At 37.0% G+C, this 23,387-nt stretch overlaps 1 protein-coding gene across 2 annotated transcripts in view; it reads left to right on the forward strand.

Annotated features, from left to right (window-relative positions):
* Nucleotides 1–23,387, forward strand: part of GABRB1 (gamma-aminobutyric acid type A receptor subunit beta1) — a 119,359-nt gene that overhangs the window by 65,067 nt on the left and 30,905 nt on the right. For both annotated transcript variants that reach the window (XM_062493497.1, XM_062493495.1), the window contains exon 4: nt 1,175–1,395. In XM_062493497.1, the coding sequence (XP_062349481.1) occupies nt 1,175–1,395 (221 nt within the window). The remainder of the gene's footprint in view (nt 1–1,174; nt 1,396–23,387) is intronic.

Consider the following 23,387-nt stretch of genomic DNA (forward strand, 5'->3'; position numbering starts at 1 on the left):
GCAGAAAGTCTTTTCAAAAGGTAACAACTCTGCTTTGATTTCATGGCAATGATACAGTCTTAAGAAGCCACTATAGATGAAGAGTGTAAATTGTATCAGACAGCTTTTATGCTGTTTCTTCAAAAATTAGAGTCCAGGCTAGGATTTGTGACAATGACAGAGGTAAGGTTTTCTATCGCAAAGAAGAAAATCTTACTCCTGACCAACTTTTTCAGTAATAGCTATGATTTTGATGCAGTTCTACCATATAAAAGTGTGAGAAAGTGACCTGTCACTTGAAAACAGGGCTGGGAGAGGAGGTGAGGAAGAGAAAACTAATAGTCCATATACTGCTGTTCTAATCATCTTTTAAGAAGTCCATGGGTTGCAAAGTCCATGGGCTTTTCCACTTGAAAAAATTGACTGCCTTTAAAATTACCAGTTTCCCAGAAAGACATATACAAGAGAGTAAATCAGACACAAGCCTTTAGAACAATTTCTTTTCAGACAAAATTAAAGCTGAAAGGCTGTAAAAATGGTATTTCACTGAACTTGTAACATGATAACCGTAAAAAGGTGTTGAATTTCTATACAGTAAAATCAAATTGGCAAGGACAGAAAGAACCAATTTCCCAGGCTGAGACGTGATATGCCTGGCTATCTGAAGTCATTACATCTGGCAACTCCAGCAGAGGCAGAATGGGAAGTTATCCATTATGTTCTGATGTTGTATTTGCTCTTCCTGAGGAGGGCTAGACCTTTCTGGATTATGGGGGGAATCTTTCAGGGTGAAGGGAGGGAGTATCAGAAGGAGGGAATATCAGAAGAATATCCTCAGTGCTGTGCAATGCTATTTGGCTGAGCTCAGCTAAACACTGGTCTTTTCACATTAAAAAAAAATATTTAGAAACCAAGTTTGATCTACAGACTGGAGACCCAAATGTGCTATCTATTCCCTCTGGGTTAAGTGATTTTGAAAGCCTGGTGTAGTCACTGCCGCTGGTAAGTAAGCATCAAGTTGACCCTAATATGAACAAGCCAAGACTCATGATCATGTCTAATGGCAACAATGCCCTGATGATCCTTAAATTTCCTATTGCTACTGATATTCAGTTACTGAGATTCACCCAAAAATAAACTTCTGGTTAGTCATTCGGTATGAAAATAGAAAAAACCTTTCTTCTTTCTTCCCTAGGACTACACCCTGACCATGTACTTTCAGCAGTCCTGGAGGGATAAAAGGGTCTCTTATTCTGGAATACCTTTGAACTTAACTCTGGACAACAGAGTGGCTGACCAGCTCTGGGTGCCGGACACGTATTTCCAAAATGACAAGAAATCATTTGTCCATGGGGTGACAGTGAAAAACCGAATGATTCGACTCCATCCAGATGGGACGGTCCTTTATGGCCTACGGTACGTTGGGAGTTTTAATGTCTGTGCTGGCAGAAGTGCAGGTAGAACCAATGCCACTTTCCTATGCTTTTTTCCTGGTTCCTCATGTGTGAGTCAGCATATACTCCGTTTAGTCGACCACAACAGTCCCAAGGATTTTTCACAGAGCAGCAACACTACCTTTAACAGCTACAGCCATAGCTAATGAAGCCTAATGTCTCTTTTCTTCAGCTCTTCTGAGTGTGTTAAAACTATTAAACAGTTCTTTATTATGGTTCTCACCTGGTAATCAGTCACAGCTTACACAAACACTTCCTTGCTTCTAAAATTTCAGCAGGGTCTCAGGGTGCAACAAGACCAAGTATTGCCAGGTGGGCCCATATACAGTGATAGCATTGCCATCACCAGCCACAAGCAGAAAGAGGTGCTGAGCTGTCAGGTCCTTTTTGCAGCTCAAGCTGATTCACCATGTTTTCTCCAAGAACAAGGCAGCTGTTTAGACACATCTGGTGAACAGACTTTGGCCTGTAGTTGTAAGTAAAAACACATGTAGAGTCCCCATCTCACGAGAAGGCTATAACCAGAGACAGAAATAAAAAATGAGCAGAAGAAAAAAATGAAGTTAATGAAGTTAAGATAAATTAAATTTTTTTCATGGAATAGATGGCAGTTATTGCACTAAACTTGCATCTGTTCTGAGTGGTCACTTTCCTCATGGTAGTAAATACACTTCTGTCAGCTTATAGGTTACCTTTAACTCATGTAAGCATCAATGTTTTCATCTTCCAGGTGACACATATGCCTTGTAAGAAACCAAACAGGAGAAAACACTGCAGAAAATATTTTTAGGTAAAATTCAGAATTTCCTGTTCAAAATTTGAGCACAGTTCCAATCTAGTCTCACAAGCAGAAGAGAAACACTGCAGCATATTACCTTGCTTTAGCATCTGTGCAGTAGAGAACATGAAGACAGTATCACCAAACCTATCACATGTGTTGTGACCTGCGAGTTTCATTTTCCTTGCTGAATACAGAGCATTGGCCTAGAATGACTTGAACAAGATAAACAACACCAATTATGCTGCAACCAGAGTCTGAGTTCCTCACAAATAGTCTTTAACTATATCTCAAGGATGATTTAAATGCTTCCTTTCCCTCATGCCTCCTGTTCCCCAAACAGCTTATCTATTTTCAGTCGAGAGTTAATGTTTCCGTTCTGGATCAGTTATGAAATTTTACTGGCTTCTTTAAACAGAAATTGGAACAATCATAACATCTCTAAATAACCTGTTTGCTTGCACCCATTTGTCATTGATGCAATGTTCAGCCTCAACAGAGCTGAGGAGAAATAAACCAGGGTTAACTATTTGGCTTTACAGATGAATAAACAAGGGAAATATGCACGTAATACACTGGAGTAGTTTTAGATCATGTAACAAAGCATTATAACTCCACTATGTCTCCATTACTGTATTATTTCTATTATAAACTCAACAATCCCTTTAGCTATTTTTGTCCAGTAACTTTCAGCTATGTCCCCACAGTTTAAAAAACAATGTGTGCCATAAACTTGTGCAGACAGAGAATACTTTTAATCCTTCTGACCTCTAAAATTGCGCATTGTTGTTATGTCTCTTGCTTCAAAAGGCAGTTCTATTAATTGTTCACATAAGTAAAGAATGTGTAACATTACTAACTCTTCCATCCTTTCACCCAAGAGCTACACACACAAACACATTTAATATTTCCACTGAATTTCATTTCAAATATGCCAGAGAAGTTGAGTCTCGTTGTTAATTATCATCTGCCTGAAGACTGCGTTTCTTCAGTTTCTGTCAAGTACTCCCACCAGCAGCTATTATAATTTTCTGTGGTACAGCTACCTGCTTCCTAAGGAAAACAAAATCCCTTTGAGTCAATGCGCAAACCTGCAGCACTGTGAGGCTGATGTAGGAGACAGTGCCAGCCTAGTGCCAGAACAGCTGGCAAAATACTGGATTTTTTTTTTCCTTACCCATTTTCTCTCATTACTTGTATTGCCTGTGCAGGCAAAATTCTGTAGAAATCTCTGCCAAAGCTCCAGAATCTTAAACCAATTCATATTCCTCCTTTCTCAACCTTTCCCAAGTAAGATGCTAGACATGTAATGTGTCTTTGAGATATTGAAGGAGCCATTAATAATTTATTGTACTGAATTCTGTATTCAAATTCTTATGTCATGATGTCAGGAATGGAAGCTCTGATTTAAATCATCCTTTCCTAGTATTTTATGCCACCTCTCTATTCTTCTCATATGTTCACTAGCAGAAAAATGACACCATGTTGCTTTGGAGACATTTGTTCTTTTGTCCTGACATCACCTCACAATAAACAACAGCAGAATTTCACGTGTATTGGAAGGAGCATATCCTTCAGGAGAGTTAGTTGCTAAAAAGCGTAACATGCCTTCAGCAACACCTTTACACAGACTTCTCTCTCTTCTGATGTTCAGACACAAACCCACTTTTGATTAGAGCAATTCTTTATTTCAAGACGGGGCACTGAGCATATCATGACCAGGTGTGAAGATCTGGTTTGGAGCATCTGAAACTTCTGGTTTCAGTGAGACCACACATTTTTATACTACTACAGCAGAGGATGCCACTTTGCTAGGCATTGCTACGATTGTGAGAGGATAAGGGGAAGAATAATTGCTGTCCTCAACATAAGGATTTCTTTCACCACTTCTTACATAAAGAAAGTTTTCCATGATGCGAACAGCGGCAGACAAATTCACTTACCTTCAACCAATTCACAAACAAGAACTGATCCATTTAACATTGGATTTACTAACCATTTATTCATGCAATATATATGGAAGCATATCCTAGAGGTGGAATGCAAGAAAAGCTGCATTTAAATGCAGAATATTTATTTTTTAGTATTATCTTGAAAGTAAATTTAAGTGAAGAATTACCTTTTTACTACCTCAATTTTGGCAATATAGCTGAGAATGTTATTAAAGAAATTTGCTATACAGTTGTTTACCTCTTTTATTGCAGTGAAATTTTACTAGTTTGTGTATTGCTTTTGCATTGCCATGATTTGTGACTATGGAGTTTTGGCTTTCCTCTAAACACCTTCATGGATTTCCTTAAAACGTCAGTTATTGAATCCTTTTGAGGACAACCCATCATGGCAACAAGTAGCTCATTTACACTGGTACTCAATAAATTGTCCTACTTGTGTTACTAAACAGGTCCAGCCAAAAAAACAGACTGCAGATCTTCTAAATGAGAACAAGCTGTGTCATCCATATAATGAAATAAAAAGCTACACCTTATTTCGCTACAGAAAAAATACAGAGTAAACTATAAAGTAGTATTTGACTAGATGATGATTTTGAAAATCTTACATAAAATATTTCTTCCACACATCAATGGCAAAAGATTTAGCAGAGAGCATTTTAAGACACACAAGAACTAATTTAGGACTCCTTTTATATTTTTTAATCCTGAAAATATATAAGAACTTTGCAAAAATATATCAAGCAATTATTCATAATTTCTTCCATTTCCCAAAACATTTCCGTTTCAGAGGGTCAGTTTTCAGGATTCATGGGCAAATGTAGACATTCCTCAATGTACAGCTACTAGGAAGGGGTGGGGATGAGAGGGGCACTTCAGGTGCACATTGTGGACATTGTTCAGCCTGTGACAGGTCCCACTGCACCTGCTGAAAGCTTTCTTCCCAACAGACCTTTAAACAAGCACATGTGCCTGCTGGGCAGTCAGCACAACCCCTTACCACAGGCAGTGCTCTGCTAGGAGCATTCCCTTAACTCAGAACAAAAAAAAAAGTCGAGGAAGAGGACCTGGCAACTTCATCCTGAGGCAGAAAGATGGTCTTCTTTGTGCTTTCAGCTGCTTGAAAGCAGACTGTTTGAATCATCTGTGTCACTCTGTCAGCCCTGTGATCATCTCCTCTTCCTGGACTGTAACCCAGTTTTAAGGCTATGGCGTGGCTGGTGCAAGATGAACTCAGAATCATAGAATTGTTTAGTTTGGAAAGGTCCTTTAAGATCATCAAGTCCAACCATTAACCTCACACTGCTATGTCTACCACTAAACCATGTCCCTAAATGGCACATCTATATGACTTTTAAATACCTCCATGCAATCTCATTACTAATTTATGCACATTTATTATACAAAAAGAAACATATCAATCAACATATCAAGGATTTTATAATTCTGTAAAATCATTTGGTTAAGAATGCCTGAGGCAGATATCATTGTAGTACTATATAACTGAAACAAGAAATTTCAGACAAAAGTGAGTACAATACCTAAAACTTATGGGGCATCATATATGTAGACCTTTACTATTGTAGGTAAATCAGAAAATCTGGAGCTGCTTATGGGCTTCTATGTGCAAACCCAAAAGTTTCTTCCTGAACACCAAGGTTTTATTCAGCATCAAACACAAAATGGAGCTGGCAGGCTCAATTAATTTAAGTGACAATTTGGTAGTTAATAAATAGCACAAATTGAAAAGGAAGGCTGAAAACTACAAGAAAAAGGAAGGAAGTTATGGTCCTCTCTGGCCACCAGGCCAGGATAAGTCCCAAGTGTGACTCAGAGACAGCCCTGCTCTCTCCCTTAAGCACAAATAGAAACAGTCAGGGTGAATCCAGCAGATGTCCATCCCCAAAAGAGGTGCTTTCCTCACTCCTGAGGTGAGAACTCACACAGACTGAATTCCCTCCAGTGGCATGTGTAGCAAACCTCCCCCGTGTACCCCCAGGGCACAGCAGACAGGGCAGAAGCATGCAGCTCTGGGGGAGCAGCTATTAATAAACTCCATATACTGAGTTCTCAAATAATTTCCTGTATTTGATTAAGAACTTTTCCTCCAATTTTACCCAACTTGTTTTTTATTCCATGTAACATAGGATTTTTGAATACATAACATAGGGAACATTTAATACATAAGAAAGACGAGGAAATACTTCTGGTTGAACTGGTAGCTGTAGAGAGTTTATAAAAAAAACAGAAGAAGCACACAAGTACTGGACATGGACTCAGCTTTAAATATATGGTCATTGACTCCTGTAATCAGTAGTTGAAGTACATAAGCAGTCTGGTGGAGCCACAACTGGCTTCACAGGCTTGAATTTCAACACAAGCTTTAGATGCTGTAATTAAGTGCAGCTATCAAGTGCAGCACTTTGAAGAACTAAATAAGCATTTTGTAGTGCAGAGCCCAGTAGGTTTTTTTCAAAGATGACTTAATTCAATCAGGGTCTAGATCAAATTCAGATTATTGAAATGATACGTCAACTATTTAAGTATATTAATATTTTAATAACTAATTATCCTCATTAATACTATCAAAAGAGCAAATATAAATTATTAGACAATATTTAACAAATGTTTAATTTTAAAGCTGAAAGGCACTGCAGTGTATGGGTTACATATTTTCTAGTCAGCACACCATCTCTTACCATCTTGGTAAATTTTGGATTTTGGATTATTTTCTTATCCTCTATTTTGCAGGCTGTGTTCTGCCTACTAAATCTGAGCAAGTCCTCCTTTTCTCCCATATCAGAAGTGCAAATATCTTCCAATACTTTGAAATTATTACTCAGTCAACCTGATTTGCATCAAAATTTCACTTCTAAATAAAAAGGTCTTCAATTTTTTTTACTATGTCTTACTTTTAAAAGAACTCCAGTCCCACCAAAGCTTATCTCTAGTGTGTATAAGTAACACTATTATAGTTGGTTCAAACATATTGGGAGACAAAAATCAAGTGAAGAAAGAATTTAATGACAGAGAGTAGCACTGAAGTACTTTTGATCAAGAGGTGTTTCAAATAAATTTTTATACATGCACCATAAGAATCACTGCATCCAATAATAGTATTGGCAAGTTTTTACAAGTATTTCCTTCTTTACTTACTTTTAGGGGGTAGGCATTAAATGAGAAAAGAATTTTTGTGTATTTACTAGCTCAGCTTTCTCCTCGACACACTGTAAAAGCTCAGATGTAGACGTATCTTACAACGCAGCAACCAGAAAGAAAATCCTCACAAGCTTTTCTCATCTGAGCCATGTACCTCCTGTTGTTTCACTGTAGCCAGTTAGATACACACCGCTGAAGCAGCACATACCTCATCTGCATACTCTGGAAGTTAGAGCTTAAGTTTTCATAATGTTATAATAGTTGCTTTTTCCCTGTAATACTAGATTTTTAACACATTTCTTGACACTTATACTTTGCAAGGAACACCAAATGGACATATACAGTTATAACACTTACTTGTATTTTTGAAAGAAAAGGCAGAAACATTTTAAAAACCAATGCAATTTGACTTATGTAGCTGGAATATATTTTAGCAGTGCAGATTATTTAGTATATGCTTTTATATAAGGCTGTATACAGGTACATAAAAGAGATCTATTCTGAGTCCTAATATATTAACGTATTTGAGTATATTTCATATCATTATGTGTGTTTTTCAGGTCCTCTACTTCATTAAAAAGCCATTTATTAAGAAAAAATCCCCTCTAATGATAAAAATTTAAAATAATTAAATCTGTACTTTGCTGCAGATGTCCAGCTTACTTACTATTAATTTTGAACATTCTGAGGACAATTAATACTGAAGGACAAAATACAAGTTTTTAGCTGCTTAAAACTAATCTTACTCTCACTTCATTTACGTTGATGTTGACATCAGTGAAACACTTATTCAACCAGAATTCAGAGGGGCACAGGATGAGGATCAGTCTGTACCATTTCTGTGCAATATATGTATCAGGCAGGTAAATTAAGGTCCTAGGGGAGACAGCGAATGTTTTAGGAGACCTGCTCCAAACTGATAAATGCATTTAGGTACAAAAGAGGAAAGAGTCTTAATTTAGGTGTTCTCTCAAAGAGACAAGCACTTGCCTAATAAACACTACCTGGAAAGCTTTGAAATCCTGAACAAATGCTGGTACAGCCTGTTTACTAGTGACAAAGAAGTGAAAAAGGAAAATTAGTAAGTGTCACCAGGTTTTGGGGGAGCAGTTCTCAGAGACATCCCCTTGCTCAAAAGCCCAGAGCTGTCAGGCCATGTTTGCTCTGTGCTGCAGCATGCAGGTTGGTTGGGACCAAATGAAGTGTTTAAGGGTACTAGAGGAGCAACCCTGCACCGATCTAATTCACTACAGTAATCAATTGCAGTGTTTATAAATAATTTTACGATAAATTAAAATCCATTTTTTGAGGAAAGTGCAAAGATGCAAATAATAATGCATTAAAAATATTTTCAGGTAATATATTTTCTCTTTAACCCTCACTCTTCTATAAATACCTCCACTTAAAAAGAGGATTAGCCTTTCTTCTCAAATATCACTGGCCTGTCTTAAAAGTATCTGTAGGAGAATTCAAGAATCTAGATACAAGCCAAGCCCTAGAGTAAAATAAAATGAAAAATGTAAAATTAGTTACTCCATAAAATACAGTAGTACATTTCTGTATTTCTGACACTTCTTCTATAGTATCAACATACATGATGTCATAACTGCCAGGACAAAATTACCTCATTTTAAGAGGCAAAATATGTGACAAATAAGTGCCTTGATTTATAAAACCATTAATAAGGAAATCAAGCTGAGCTGACAGAAGGTAGGTACTTCAAATACAATTCATGTATTGGATTACAAATATAATCAGACATGATCTTCCAGGGAAGAATCTAGAAATAACAGAAGTCCTGGAGTTACTCAGAGCCTAAAGCAGGATCAAAATGTGGACAAAACAACTTGAAAATCATTCAGCACTTAAAACCTATAGTAGGTAAATGTATATGGGAGTGATCTACACAGGAGTCTGAGCTGACAGTGAGCTATTCCTCAATCTCTGGGTAAATTGTCAGGCAGGAACATCAGCTGCAGCTCCCCCAGCCAGGCTACAGTGCTGTCTACACCCAGAGTGGCTGGTTGCACCTCAGCTGAGGTACCTGCCCACAGGTCAGGGTAACACAGCAGTCAGTCTCCAACCTCAATAGCAGCACCATGTCCCACTGACAGAAACACTGGCTCCAGTTTTTGAAATTCTGTTAGAAAGGAAATAACAACCTCTCAGATACAGCAACAACAGAAAACACCTACACAAAATAAAATCCAAACTACTAAGTAAAACACAAGCACACAAATGGAAAGAAAACCACACAGGTCCTTTTTCAAGTAAAGTCATTAAGAATATACACTCATTACACTTAGCTTCTCTTTGAAAAAAATAGTTCAAACCAAACCAAAACACATACAAATTACTTGCTGCACTTACTGCAAAACTAAATGCGTTCCCAAAAAACCCCAAATGTTTTCCAAATATGCAAAGTATCCAGTTCTTCACATTCACAAGAAAATGCCAAAGATAAATTTTTCCAAGCCACATGGGTAACAACAGGCTTGGTTCAAGCAGACACCAGTCATCCAAGAAGAAATATCTATGGCCTCTTATACTACAATCAGTTCTATACATCAGGCAGAGGAATTTATAGTCTGAGAAGGTAAGTTATGTGCAGAAGGTAATCTGTCATCTCCCATGTATCATGGCACTAGCAGAAGAAACCTGGGGAAGTTTACACTCTTGGAACTTCCCATGCCTGGGAAGTTGAACTGTCTGATGCTCTGGTGCATGCTGCTGATGTCTCTTTTAGCAGAGCCTCTCTAGCAACCTCTGAGAGCCTGGTCACAAGAGACTGCAAATGCAGCATTTTTCACAGTCTTTACATAGATGGATTTGTAAACTATGCGAGGCCGTGTGATCAAATGGCTATATTGGAAGCATAAATCTACTTCCAGTCCTGTTCCTACTGCATTTGTGTAAATCAAGAACCTGGAAAATAAATCTGGTGTGGAAAACTTAATAGTTTGAAGTTTATTAGCAGATATGAGGTGTTTCAAACTTGTTCTCAGGTTTGTTGATAAGCCTTTTTACAAACAAAAGGTGATACATCTTAAGGTTAGCTATTTTTTAGTAAAATTAGAGCTAATATTTAGCAGGTTTTAAAGGCCTAACAGTTATCCAGTTAAATAACCCATACATTTTCAATGCTGTGTTTATCAATTTTAATACCTCCTGGCCAAGGGACAGAAAGAAAAATTGCACAGATTTTATTGTTAAGGATTTAGTTCAATTAATGTCTAACCCATTTCCTGTTATTTTCTTCTGTCAGAAACCATCTGTGGAACACACTTTCAGAGTCCAGTAAAAAAACCCTCTATTTTATTAGTCCTGAACTACTCTTCAAGAAATATTTCCATACCTGAATAAACGTTTCTGAAGAAACGCTTTTGACAAATCTCTAGTCAGAATTTCATATGGAAAGAGGGGAGAGAATAAAAGATTGTCAAATTATTTCCTAAGAAATATTCCATTGACCCCAGCTGGCATAATTTCAAATACTTTTGACTGCCGGTTTACTTGTCTTGTTACAATGTCTCCATCTGCTGAGTCTTTCACTGAAAGAGGTAAATGGAAAAGCTATAAAATGAGTACTTTTTAAATTTTTGGCAGGATTCTAGAAAGGCATAGCATTATTTCATTTTTTTTAAATTATTTCTTTACATAAGACTGATAATTCTGCTCTTTACATTATTTGATAATACAGGGTGTATATATATATATATATATATATATATATGTATATATACACGCAAACACACACACACACACACACACACACATATATATATATTTAACCCATCCACAGAGAATTACTAAAGTGCATAAGGATTCCAAGATGTCTCTTGGGTGAGTTAAACCTAAACTGGCACAAAACCTGTATCAGACAGATTTTGAAAGCACGTAAGGCAAAAATTTCGACTTTTCACCACCTACTTTTGGATGCAAGGAAAATCAATTCCTGCTGAAACACTTCAAGATGAGCCAAAGGAGTTCAGCAAATAAAGCCTGCTTTGAGTAAACGCCTTAAAAAGAAAAAAATTTAAAAAGGCTACTCTAAGGAGTAATTTAACTCAAATTCTAGAAAGTTTTAAAAGACATGCTATCATCCGAGTGTGTATTAAGACTGCTACAGATTTTTGTGTTACCTGGGAGCCCCCTGCTGGGACTCTGCCGTGAGAAAACAGAGAAGGGTTTTGTTTAGAAGCTGTGTCACAGATGTTTCAATAATATTTAATTACGCTATATATGGTATGTTAATACAACCTTATTTAATTTCTCACAAGCAGATCACTAAAAAGAACTCTGCATAGCAGATTTACATGCTTAGTATTAGTTAAATGCTCAAAATACTTTAAAATATCCCTTATTCTCAGAATTCATGATAATACAAATGATCAGCCTATCTGCTAAATATAAGGAATTCAAACTGAAGGATTATCTGTGTGGTTGTCATTAAAGAAGATATTAACAGAAGCAGAATTAGATTTATTCAGTTTGATTAACACATATACAAAAAAATAAAATAAAACAAAAAACTCTGACATTTTAGGACTGCAAGAAGAGTCAAATACCAAAGTTTTCAGGCACATAAACTCCTCTTTAGGTCTAACCAAACAAACAAATTTCAGGCTAAGTACATGTTAGAACAATTGCTGTAACTCACAGATCATCAGTATTTTCTTTCCTGAAAAACTCATCTAAAATATTTCAACCCATCCTGTAGTCACTACCTCCTCCATTCTCCCAGGTACAGCCAATTCAGAGCTCTGTGTAATTAAAGCCTGGGTTATAAACAGCAGCCTGTCCCACAAGTGTCTTGTACCCTTCTAATTTCACTCTTGTGGTCATAGAGGATACAGACATAAGGCTTAGCTTCCAGACTAATCTTTGAGGATATTTTGTAGGTCTCCCTATAAGCTGGAAATGTTTTCTCAATGGCAATGGAAGTGAGCATTGAGGTGATGGTTGTTTGATATATATGTATGAGCTTTCACTGACTAGTGATCTTTTATTCAATTTTTAATTCCTTTTTTCTGTTATTTCCTAATGGCAAAATGTCAGGCTTATGTTTAAGATGCCAGTGAAAATATCAAAGCATTTTCTTGAGAAAAAATCAAAGGTTTGCATGCTCACAAGATTATAAGTAAATCTTCCTGCATACTTCACAGTGCTGTTCAGGACTTTTTGCTTTCATGGGGAATAACTCAATCTTCTGCTATACTCAGTCACCTGTAGGAAATTTTATCAGTATAAGCAAATTATTTGCTAAATTGAAGACCTATCATCATACTCAAAGAGAAAGTCCAGGCCATAGCAAGAGGGTTTTAAAGATCAAAGGAAAAAACTTATCGCAGTTCTTCTCAGCATGCCAGGTATGCACTTACTTTGTGTAAAGGTAACAATATGTAAAATGTGTATGTAAATATGTTTCCCTTCCAAAGCATCTTTAAATTAGATGCAGGAAGAATGTATGAAATAGTAGAAGATGCAGTATATGAACTTTAAAATGTAACATTTCCAAACCCATTTTTAAACTCTTCTCCTATAAAGGTTTCAAACTCCATCCTTCGGTACAAAAATAAGGTGTCCATTGAAGGAAAAGAAATCATTCTGTGAAACCACTGGACACTAAACCTTAGCAATAATATGTTATTTAGCTACTAGACTTGAGAATAATGGCAAAATATTATACAGGATGGTAAGTAGAGGGATGAGAGTTTCAAAACCCTATGGGTTGACACAATGTCTTTATAGTTTTCTGCATTTTTATTAGTTTATCTTAATGAAAGAATGCCCATGTAATTTATTATGACTTACATCATCAAAACAGTTCAGGGAAGAACTTCTAAACTATGAAATTCAACAGAAAATATGACACAGTAGTCAAGTAGCAATGCCTTACTGTATTTCCCTCTTGTCCTGTGAGAAGAAAAAAAAAAGAAAAGAAAAAGAAAAATTACTCATCTACCTCTTGGGACTCAAGAAGTCATGCAACACAGAAAGGTTATGATGAAACAACAAAAAGTGAGAATTTAACACCAGAAACAACCTGGGTTTTTTATCTGAAAATTCTCCTTAACTACTCAGACAACATAAGTGGAAAAGTTGGTCTCTTTTATAAGCTTCAGTTTTAATTCAGTATTCTAACATTATGATAAAGAGCATCTCTGTCAACTAAGGAGATTTTACTTGCTCTGTCCTTATGAACACTGCATAAATAAAGGCACAGTAGTGTCAGAAAGAGCCTATTCTACAGTGCTTTTTAAGCTAAAGATAGAAGAAACAGGCACAGCAACAGATACTGACTGTGAGGAATTACACATCAACTACTTGTAGAAATCAAACGCAGACGTGTTGCTAGGTGAGAACAAAAGCCTGCAAAGTCTGAGCCTGCAGAATATTAATGATCACAGAATCCCAGAATATTCTGAGTTGGAAGGGACCCACAATGATTATCAAAGTTCAGCTCCTGGCCCTGCACAGGAGTCACACCATGTGCCTGGGAGCACTGTCCAAGTGCTTCTTGAACTCTGTCAGGCTTGGTGCTCTGAGAACTCTGTCAGGCTTGGTGCTCTGAGATTACTCAAGACAGGAGGAAAAAGGTGACAGAAAGGCCTGATACAGGTCAACACCAAAGCCTGAGCCGGGAAACTCTCAAAAATACATAATTACCTGTCCTGATACTTAGGGAGCTTAGCAAAACAAGCTTTGTCCTCATTTTACTCATGGCTTTGGTACATAAAACATGCTCATTTTCTTTCTTTCATCAAGACTTTGATCCTCTCAGCTCGAAGAGCCATCCTCACATTGCTCACTTTTCACCATTCCATGCAACGTTCCCAAACGTGCTCGCACCACCATTCAAGCACAGCTAACCTTCACGATTTTAGTGAAAAATCCAAATGTTCTCTAGCCAGCCTTTCTCTGACAGTACTCTAAATGCAGGTAATCTGTGCAAAAAATTAATGTGTGAAAATGTACCAAGAGATTCCATTCATACTTTTTCTTGGATTTCAGATACTAAAACCTGCCAGCCCTATAAGTTGCTAAGTATTAAAAAGTGTAACTGTACTGCATAGCAAGGCACAGAGTGGGCTACCTGAACTAATTTAAGTACTTAGCTGGACCACTTACACTCCTACTTTAACAGACCCACCTTTCTGTCTGTCCCATACTTCATCCATTTGAAAAATTTTCTGCCACAAGAAGAAATTAGGATGCCTAGTGGATTCTGAGTAGAACCAGAAAATCCTTTCATGAAACTTTTAAGGCCAATGTACATGTTTTGAAATTAAAATTTTAGAAAAAAAGAGTAGCAGAAAAACCCTAACAGACAAAATAAGGTGTGCCAAGATATCACAGGGAAAGCGTTTTGTACGTCTATGTTATCTACAGAACACACATGTTTCTTTATATTGTGAAATATATATTTTATATTCCCAAATAATATGTATTTAATTCCTGAAATCACACTGTTTATAAGAAATCTGCATACTCTGTTATTGAGGTATGTTCAGGTTGCAGAGGAGTAGTGGCAGATATTGTGCATTCAACATGCTACTCAACTGTGTATCAGTCTGCTGGATCACTGGTGCACACAGCACTCAATGAATATAAAAGAGCACCAAGTATCATTGTGTAAAAGAGAAACTGTACTTTTGATATAAAGAATATCTAATACCAAATAAACCAGTATGAAGCATCAGCATTGGCATAAGTTAGTCTTACCTCTCCAATATAAATTGTTAAGCAAATAAATTAGCATGTTCTACTGTAGAACCACTTAAAATTTTTGTGTCTTTTTCTTCTCCATAAGACATTTTTGGTATACAGAGCTGCTACCCACCTGGTAAAACAGCTGCCACTACTGAAAGACAAAAACAGTGAAAATATCCTCCCCTGAAAACATCCAGTTACAGAATATTCACCACCCCCCCCCCACCCATTGAAAGTTATCAATATTGCTTTAGTTAACAGACATCTCAGGATAAAAATATCTCATTGGCACAAACAACGATTTTCTTTTCAAACTTGTAAGCAACTCAGTTGGAATCTGCATATGACTCATCAGTGTTGGCAGTAAGGAGAAACTGAATGCTCTAAGTACAAATGAGCAACTCACTCTCTGGGGCTCACTCTCTTCTCTATCTTATGCGGGCCTAGCTGAAGAACTGGGTTAAAAGGACAAGCTCATATAAATAATTCATACAGAGAAGCCCACATATGTCTGTGTATATATGTGTATATATATATATATATATATATATATATATATATATATATATATATATATATATATATATATATATTCTAATCCACACTGTGCTGGTTTAAGGAGGTCTCTCCCAAACTCCTCCAAGTTAACCATCACCATTTCCCTACTAGAGGTTACATCTCTCTAATGAATGCTAATAAAGGTTGCTTTGGTGAACACTTCCTAATCTATTTCAGCCCATTGAAATAGTTACCCCTCAGCCAATTTAACTTCCAATCAACAAAACAAATTCACAAAGACAATTCAAGGTGTTGTCACATCAGTAACTCTGCTGGTAGAAAATAAAGAATTTTAGTTTCCATGGAAGGAGAAAATTACAGATGAAAATTAGAGGATGGGAGTCTCTTCATGTAGTGCTGCTGCACCTGCAAAGGGAAATACTGCTTAACACGGACAGAGAATTTTTTTCAGCATCAATCACATCATCATTCCTCCCAAGTCAAAGATGTGCAAAAAAGCAATCAAATACCTTTGTTCATACTTTACACTGCCAGCAGAAACAATATTTTGGCAAAACCAAAAATCCTCTCACTGAAGTCCTAATGCAAGGTTTTCATTTCACTTTCAACTCTCCAAAGGAATTAGTCACCACACATGGTAGATTAACTGCAGCAGCTCAGCTTCTTCAGAGGTGCTCAAGTTTCCTCACATTATATGTATCAAGGCATAACTGCACTGCCAGCTTTGCTAACTGGAATTATTAGTTTTCATATTCAACTACAAGTCTGGAACAAATGAGGTGCACTTACTGTCTGGGCAGGATGAGAGAGCATGGGCAAACAGTGAATACCAGAGACCTGAGGAAAACTCTCAGAAATCAATCACACTTTGTATTAAGAATTGCTTGACTGGTCTGTAAAGGCTTGATAATCTAAGAATTCTTTAAGTGACAAAATCACATTTTAGTGGGCGTTAGGTCTCAAAGCAGAGTCATACCATAAGATGCCATTTACTGCTGCTCTCTTTCCTATGTGATACACATCATTTATAGATTTCACAGGTGAGCTCATTATAAAGAAGAACAGCCATATAAATAACTACAGGTTCAAGTGGAATCTGTAGTTATTTATAACTTTTCCTTTGCCTCAGGGTTCTTTCTACTTCTCAGTTTTCTTTCTCTTTTTACAGGACCCCTATAAAAAATGCTGTCTTCCCCTTCCCTCTCTGTTGCACTCTCCTAGGAGCTAGTGTAGTTTCAAATAATGTACAACATAAAGTCCTAAAACCCTTGAGTCAAAATTTTCTGCAATTCATTAGTTACTAATTTTCTCTTCTATATAGCTAAAAAAAGAAGGCCTCACCTATAATTTCTAAAACTACTAGCAGTTCAGATCTTGGACATCTTAAACAGATGCTTAATCTGATCAGGCATCTGTTTCACTCCTCAAAAAAACAAAAAACAAAAAAGCAAAAAAAAGAAAAACCACCCATGAACAAACAACAACCAAACAAACAAAAACCAGAAATATGTCTGGTCCCTGAAACCACTGGTTGTTTTGACCAAGCACACCCTGAAGCTTTCCAAACCAGGCTGCATATGGAAAATGATGCCTTGTTTCCACTTCTGCCAATGAAGGGGGAGCAACTGAACATGTGCACGTCTTTCTCTTACACAATAAGTATGCTGGTGTCTAATTTTGTTTAATTTTGAAATAAGCAACAACAAAACAACCCAAAAGGTGACCATACCGGATGACACTAACATCACTGCTGCCATCTAGCAGACTTGTTTTCTCTCCTGAGCAGGGTGTTTCATCAGTGGATGTTATCTGCACCTTTCTACAATTTAGTCACTTTTAGAATGTTTGCATAAAGACATTTAAAAAGTTAGAGATTTATCACTTTTTTGGTTTTTTTCCTAATTCAAGCCAGATTGAAAACCAGTTATCTAACTTTATTTCTCTCTTGGACCTTCCTTTATGCTAAGCACTTCCCATCTGGCTCACTCTTTTTATCTTGCAACATACTTGCACTGTCAAACTAAATTACTATTTGTAGTAAATTTCAGCTCCAAATCTAAGGCACTTTTTATTGAGGTAGCTTGTCTGCCCTGGTATGGTTATAGCTCTCTTGGGATTTATATTGAAAAATTTATTTTCATGGGCTTATAGCTGTGCAGTAAAAATTCTCATTGCACTGAAATTTGGCTTAGAAGCATCAAATACAGAGCTTTTTTTTATTTTTTAAAGGTTACACTGTAAATTTTTAGTGATTTTATTATTATTTTTTTCTTGATATTTACAATCATCTTCATTCTTCCACCATTCATCTTCACTCTACTCTGAACTATTTCTAATGCCCTACATTGAACAGAATCTTTAAAAAGAACATATCTGGCTTAAGGTTTTGATTTTAGGAGGTTCTAATTCGGTCAGAGCAACTCGTTTTCTCACATACCCTTTGCCTCGCCACCTCTCTCCTCACCTCCTCCATTTATGAGCTCTCCCTTTCCCATTGTTCTGCTGGCCCCTTGGGAAAGGCAGAAACCAGCAAGTCAGTTTGTCTGCATTTCGGGTAATTTCCCCACCCCATCACTGCTTTGTGATAGTACTACTTAACTATGTAACTATGTAGCTGTCCTCTGAAGCAAAGTTCTGGCAACGGAAAGATTATTCATTAAGGATTTAAGCAAAAAATTATTAATTTACTGACAGTTACTTTGAGTGCCAAGGTACATCTCCCAAGACAACTGAAATGTTATGTCCCCTTCCCCAAAATATGCCCAGAGCACCCTAATTGCAAATTAGGTAACCTTTGAGTGCCTACTTGGCACTGATTGTAGAAGTCAAAGTTTTCTGTGAAAAACCCATAGGGGAGGAAAAGTGATCTACAGCCGGGGGAGGGGGGGGGGCGGCGTATGTGGCAAACTTTTTAAAACAATCTGCCAAGCGGGACATAAAATTCAAAAGCATAGTGTTCCCATAAGCACTCAGCAACACCTGCTTAACACACCTGATAACATCTATTTGCTTTCAGAAGAGAGGTCAAAAGCGGGAATGATACCATCAGTTTACATTTTACAATAACAATCAGAATAAGGGACGAAGAATTCTGCTTGAAGACATCACTTGCGGCAGGCAGTTCTTAGGCAGTATTTTCCTATAGATCACAACGCCATTATCGCAGGGTGCTGCATCTGAATGCCTTCAGCACAAAACCCATAAAGCTCCAAGTGCTGCAAGAGATCTCTGAACCTGGAATACTTAAAGGAAGATCAGCAGTGACCTTTTCCACTAAACAACGCTTCATTATTCAAACAAACAAACAAACAAAAACCAGCAAAGGAAGTAAATACGACATGTGGGGGGGGGACCTGGTGTAGAAAGAATAAAAAGCAAGTGGATAACAGGTTTCAAATTCACAGTCAGTTCAGTCATTTGACCATTGCATGGCTTTGTAGGCGCAAAACAGATGTCATAAACTAGTGGCTGGATCATGTTAAAGAATACTAATTGAAGCAAACTGAAGTGAGCACAGCAGCAAGACTAGGCACATGCTTACTCCAATCAACACATCCCACATCAGACCCAGTAACTGTTTGGGCATGTAAAGACACAGTCACAAACCATTCTTTCTCTCCTCGGGGAATGTCACACTGTGCTCACTGGCTTGCCCCTGCCTGAGACCGAGTGTATACCACAGGATTAGCTCTGCTGCTGAGATAGACAGGGAACACTCTTTAAGAATAGAATTTTGACTCTTCCAGGACTTCTGTCACACACAAAGCTCAGGCAGTTTACCAGCAATGAGCTGACCATGGCAATTCCCTGGTGGTGAATATTCCCACTGACATGGGAATAACTTGGGAAAATTAATTGTGTGGGAGCACTGCCTTCAGTTCATCATTGCTCTCTTCTGATATGGTGCTATTTAGCTGTCTTTAGGGCCTACACTGAGCCCAGATGCTGAACTCATTCATGAACAATAGTCAATTCAGGCAAATTCTTCCTCATTTGTCTTGGCAGCTCTTGAGTTGATATAACCAGGGGGAAATAAGAATTGGGTGAGTGTTTCAGAGGACCTACAGGGCAACAGGGCAGCCCAGACAGCCAACTCAGTAGCTTTTGGGGAGAACATATGTGAATGGAAAGAGCAATAGGAGCAGTCATGTTTGCATTAAGTTGTTCTTTTTTTAAGCATTCTTATTTCAAGCCAATGCAGTTGATTGATTTGACACCCTGCAGATTAACTTTTCATGCCTGTCTTTTGCTCGAAAACAGACATTTGTATTTACACCTCAGAGAAAACCCAATATTCCTCCTCTACATTTGACAAGTCTATTCACTTTCAGGAATGTTACTAGCTACAGAGGGAAAGACAAACCCAGAATGATTCCTCCAGGTCCCAGCACAAATCTGTGACCATTACTGTGCTATGGCACTAGTCAGTGCTACTATAAGTTATTTCTTCTTGTACTTTTTTTCAATAGTTTGTTGTGGTTTTGTTGGGGGGGGTGTTGTTGCTGAGCACTGCAGCTCTTTTTATCTTAGAAGTAATATTTCAGCCCTTAAAAGACGTTGCAAAATTTCAACACGTGTCCTTTTCTGGCTGCAGCTATACTAGTTCAAGACCTTGATACCTGAGGCAAATGACATTATTGCTGAGCTGCTCACATTTCATTCAAGGTTCAGTGTGGGTAACTAAAGGGAAAAAGATGAAGGAGAGGCAAATCAAGCAAACACTGGCAAGTTCAGGGTACTGATAAAATACAATAGAAAGCCCATAGTCTGACCCATTTTTCCGTGTCTAGTCTTTATGCGACTTCACTTTACCCAATTTTATAAAGGTCTCTGAGCTGTGTATTTCTTCCTCAAGGTCCATTTTATTTCATCATGATTATTCAACTCTACTGTTTCTCTGAGCAAAATTAAAAGGAAATGTGTGCTGTACTTTTTAAGCTAAATCATACAAAAGCTTTCCTTATAAACTTGAGTGTTATCTCCAAGTACGCAGTCTACAGCAGTGTCTAGCAGTTGACAGCTTGTCACCATAGAGTCACAAATATGTGTCCTACTGGGAAAATTAGCTAAACTATATTAGTTTTCCAATTAAAAAAAACAAATGTTTTCACATGCTAATGTACTCATATCTAAAACTAAGGCCCCAATATTGCTCAGGACCCAGTACTGCAAATTTTCTCTCAGTTTCTAATGAAATTTGTGAAAGCATTATTAATCACCTTTTGGCCCTTGCCAATTTTACTAATACTCATAACTCCTTTTTTTTTAATAGAATTTAATAGATTTTAATGGAACTTGACCAGACAAGCAACACACAGGCTGTTGAACAGATTTCCCAAGTGCACACAACATTATGTAAAATACCCAATACCAAACTTATAATGCTGATGCTCAATGTACACCCTACAAGTAGGCTGTTCCAGGCAGTAGAAGTTGGGCATGTTTGCAGGTGCAGAACTGACATTTCTCCCAGGGTCAAGCACTCCGGCTGTGCTTGGAAATTTATGGTGTCAGCAGGTATGATAACTGCAAACCTTGTACACGGCCTAGGCAGAGAAAAAAATTTCAGATTAAATGTACATTTCTTTTCTGCCTTCCTCTATTCCTTCAATAACTCTCCTTACAAGAAATCCCCACTCAAACATCAAGATTGTTCCATGTTTCAGAAAAATTAAACCAGTTACACCAGGGATACGGATCTGGGTTCTCATGTTCCTAGGGGACTAAGTTCCCTGATATGTGTGAAGTTAAATTAACACTGATTTAATAAAAGCCATTTTTTACCTGGAATATGAAAGTGTACTTCCAGCATGCACTAGAGCCCTAGCACTGCAATGGTTAAGAGAAGCATGGTTATTCTTTATTTGATTTGAAGATTTCATTTAGCTTTTAAGGAAAAAAAATTAGTCCATCCCAGTTCATATATTCAGGTACATTTATAATTTATGCTCTGTTGACTGATGGAAAAAGAACAAACATATTAAAATTTGATATCTGACCTCCAAAGGAAGGAAACATTTCACAATAGAATTTGCATTGTTTAGCTCTCATCATCTTCACATTTAATTATTATTGCTGTCTTAAATATTGCATCGAGGATCAGCTTTTTGACAGCATACTGAGGGAAATATCTAAGTACTGAACCATAAATTCACATCCTCTATTTATTATGAACTTACTATAACTGCTCATTGATGATTTAACTCAAAATACTAATCTTTAACATTTGTTCCTACAAAACCTGCTGCACTGCAGGGAAATCTCTGACAGTATTATTTAAGGAAGTCAGTTTTGCAAATAATGGACATCAGTAGTTTCTTTTCATATAATTTTATTTTTAGTAGAAAATAACTTGACTATACAGTAAGAATATGATATTCAGAGAGTATGGCATCAAAGTAAAAGCTAAGCAGTGGATCAAATAACTTGAACCCCAAGCCACAACTTCAAAAAATTAAATCAGTTTATTTTGCTTTTATGCAAATACTATTTATCTTGCCTATTGGCAGTTCAGACTTCATTCCATCTCAGAATGTCTGAGTACTGACATGGGTGAAATTAAGTAGCATAATGAAATATCTCCACCTAACTGCTTGTCTTCTTTGCATAATCCCGTTTTTAGCATTTGTATCCAAATGATTCTAAAGAATGTAAAGACAGTAGAATATAAGACACTGCATAAACAAAACAAATTAGGCGAAACACCTGAACTTAAAATGTATTTTAAGAATGGAAAGCCTGGAAGAAACATATCTTACACTGAGATATAAATGGTCCTGCTTCAAGTGTAGGATTAATCCTCCACTTAAACATTTACAGAGCCTCATGTTAATCTGCCATTGCCACAAATGGCTTGTGCCTGAAGGCCTTTCAGGTCTAATCATCTTGAACACAGATTTATTGCAGCTTTGCCCTATCTTCAGAGTATTGCAGTCTCCTTCCTGCCATTACACCCCTATATTCTGCATTTGAATGTCTTTATTTTTAAGCTTCTGGTGCATGTGCAAGCCATCAGTTACTCTCTCAACCCAGAGAGACTACAACCACTAACAGGTCTGGGATTTATTTACTCTATTTACAATAAAATATTTGATTTTTTTTCATCAAGACAACAATTACTATGATTGCATGTGGGTTTAATTTATCTGCTTAAATAAGTTTTGTGGTTATCCAGAGCATCATGCCATTAACAATTTTACAGAGCTGAGCTCTATCAAGAGTGAGAAACATGCTTGAAAGGCAGATTTATCAACTACAGGTAATGAAGGTTGCTGAATCCTGAAGCACTGCTGCAATTACACATAGCTATTTTCAAGGAAACCTGATTCCCAATAAAGTTTAAGCACCACCAGCTTTATGAGGGACCATATTGTGTTGGAAGGCTGGTGAAGAAGACAATACAGGTGTCAGAATTACAATGTCAGGGGAGAAGATTATGTAGAATATTTACATTTCAGATATAAACAATTGCATTAATTACTACTGCACTATCAATTTGCATTGATGATATAAAGAATATGTAATTGCTGTTGCTTATGTAACTTATGTATAAAATGCAAAACTGCAGAAGTTAATAGTACAGATACCCTGCCACTAGGAATAATTGGTCTGGTTATCACAAATGAGTGGTTAGAATGAATCAAAAATTGCTGTCAAATATATTACTAAAAGCAAGTTTAATATAAATTTGTACAGCTTCACAAAGTGCTATGGAGAGGTTTACTTTGTTACTTAATACACAGATGAAGCATTAAAATGAAAATCATATTAGAATCAGTTTAAAATAATGTTCACAGAGACCAAGAATAAAAAAGTGTCATGGTGCAGAAGAGGGTG

This window comes from Cinclus cinclus, chromosome 5 (genome assembly GCF_963662255.1).
Source record: "Cinclus cinclus chromosome 5, bCinCin1.1, whole genome shotgun sequence".
NCBI lineage: Eukaryota > Metazoa > Chordata > Aves > Passeriformes > Cinclidae > Cinclus > Cinclus cinclus.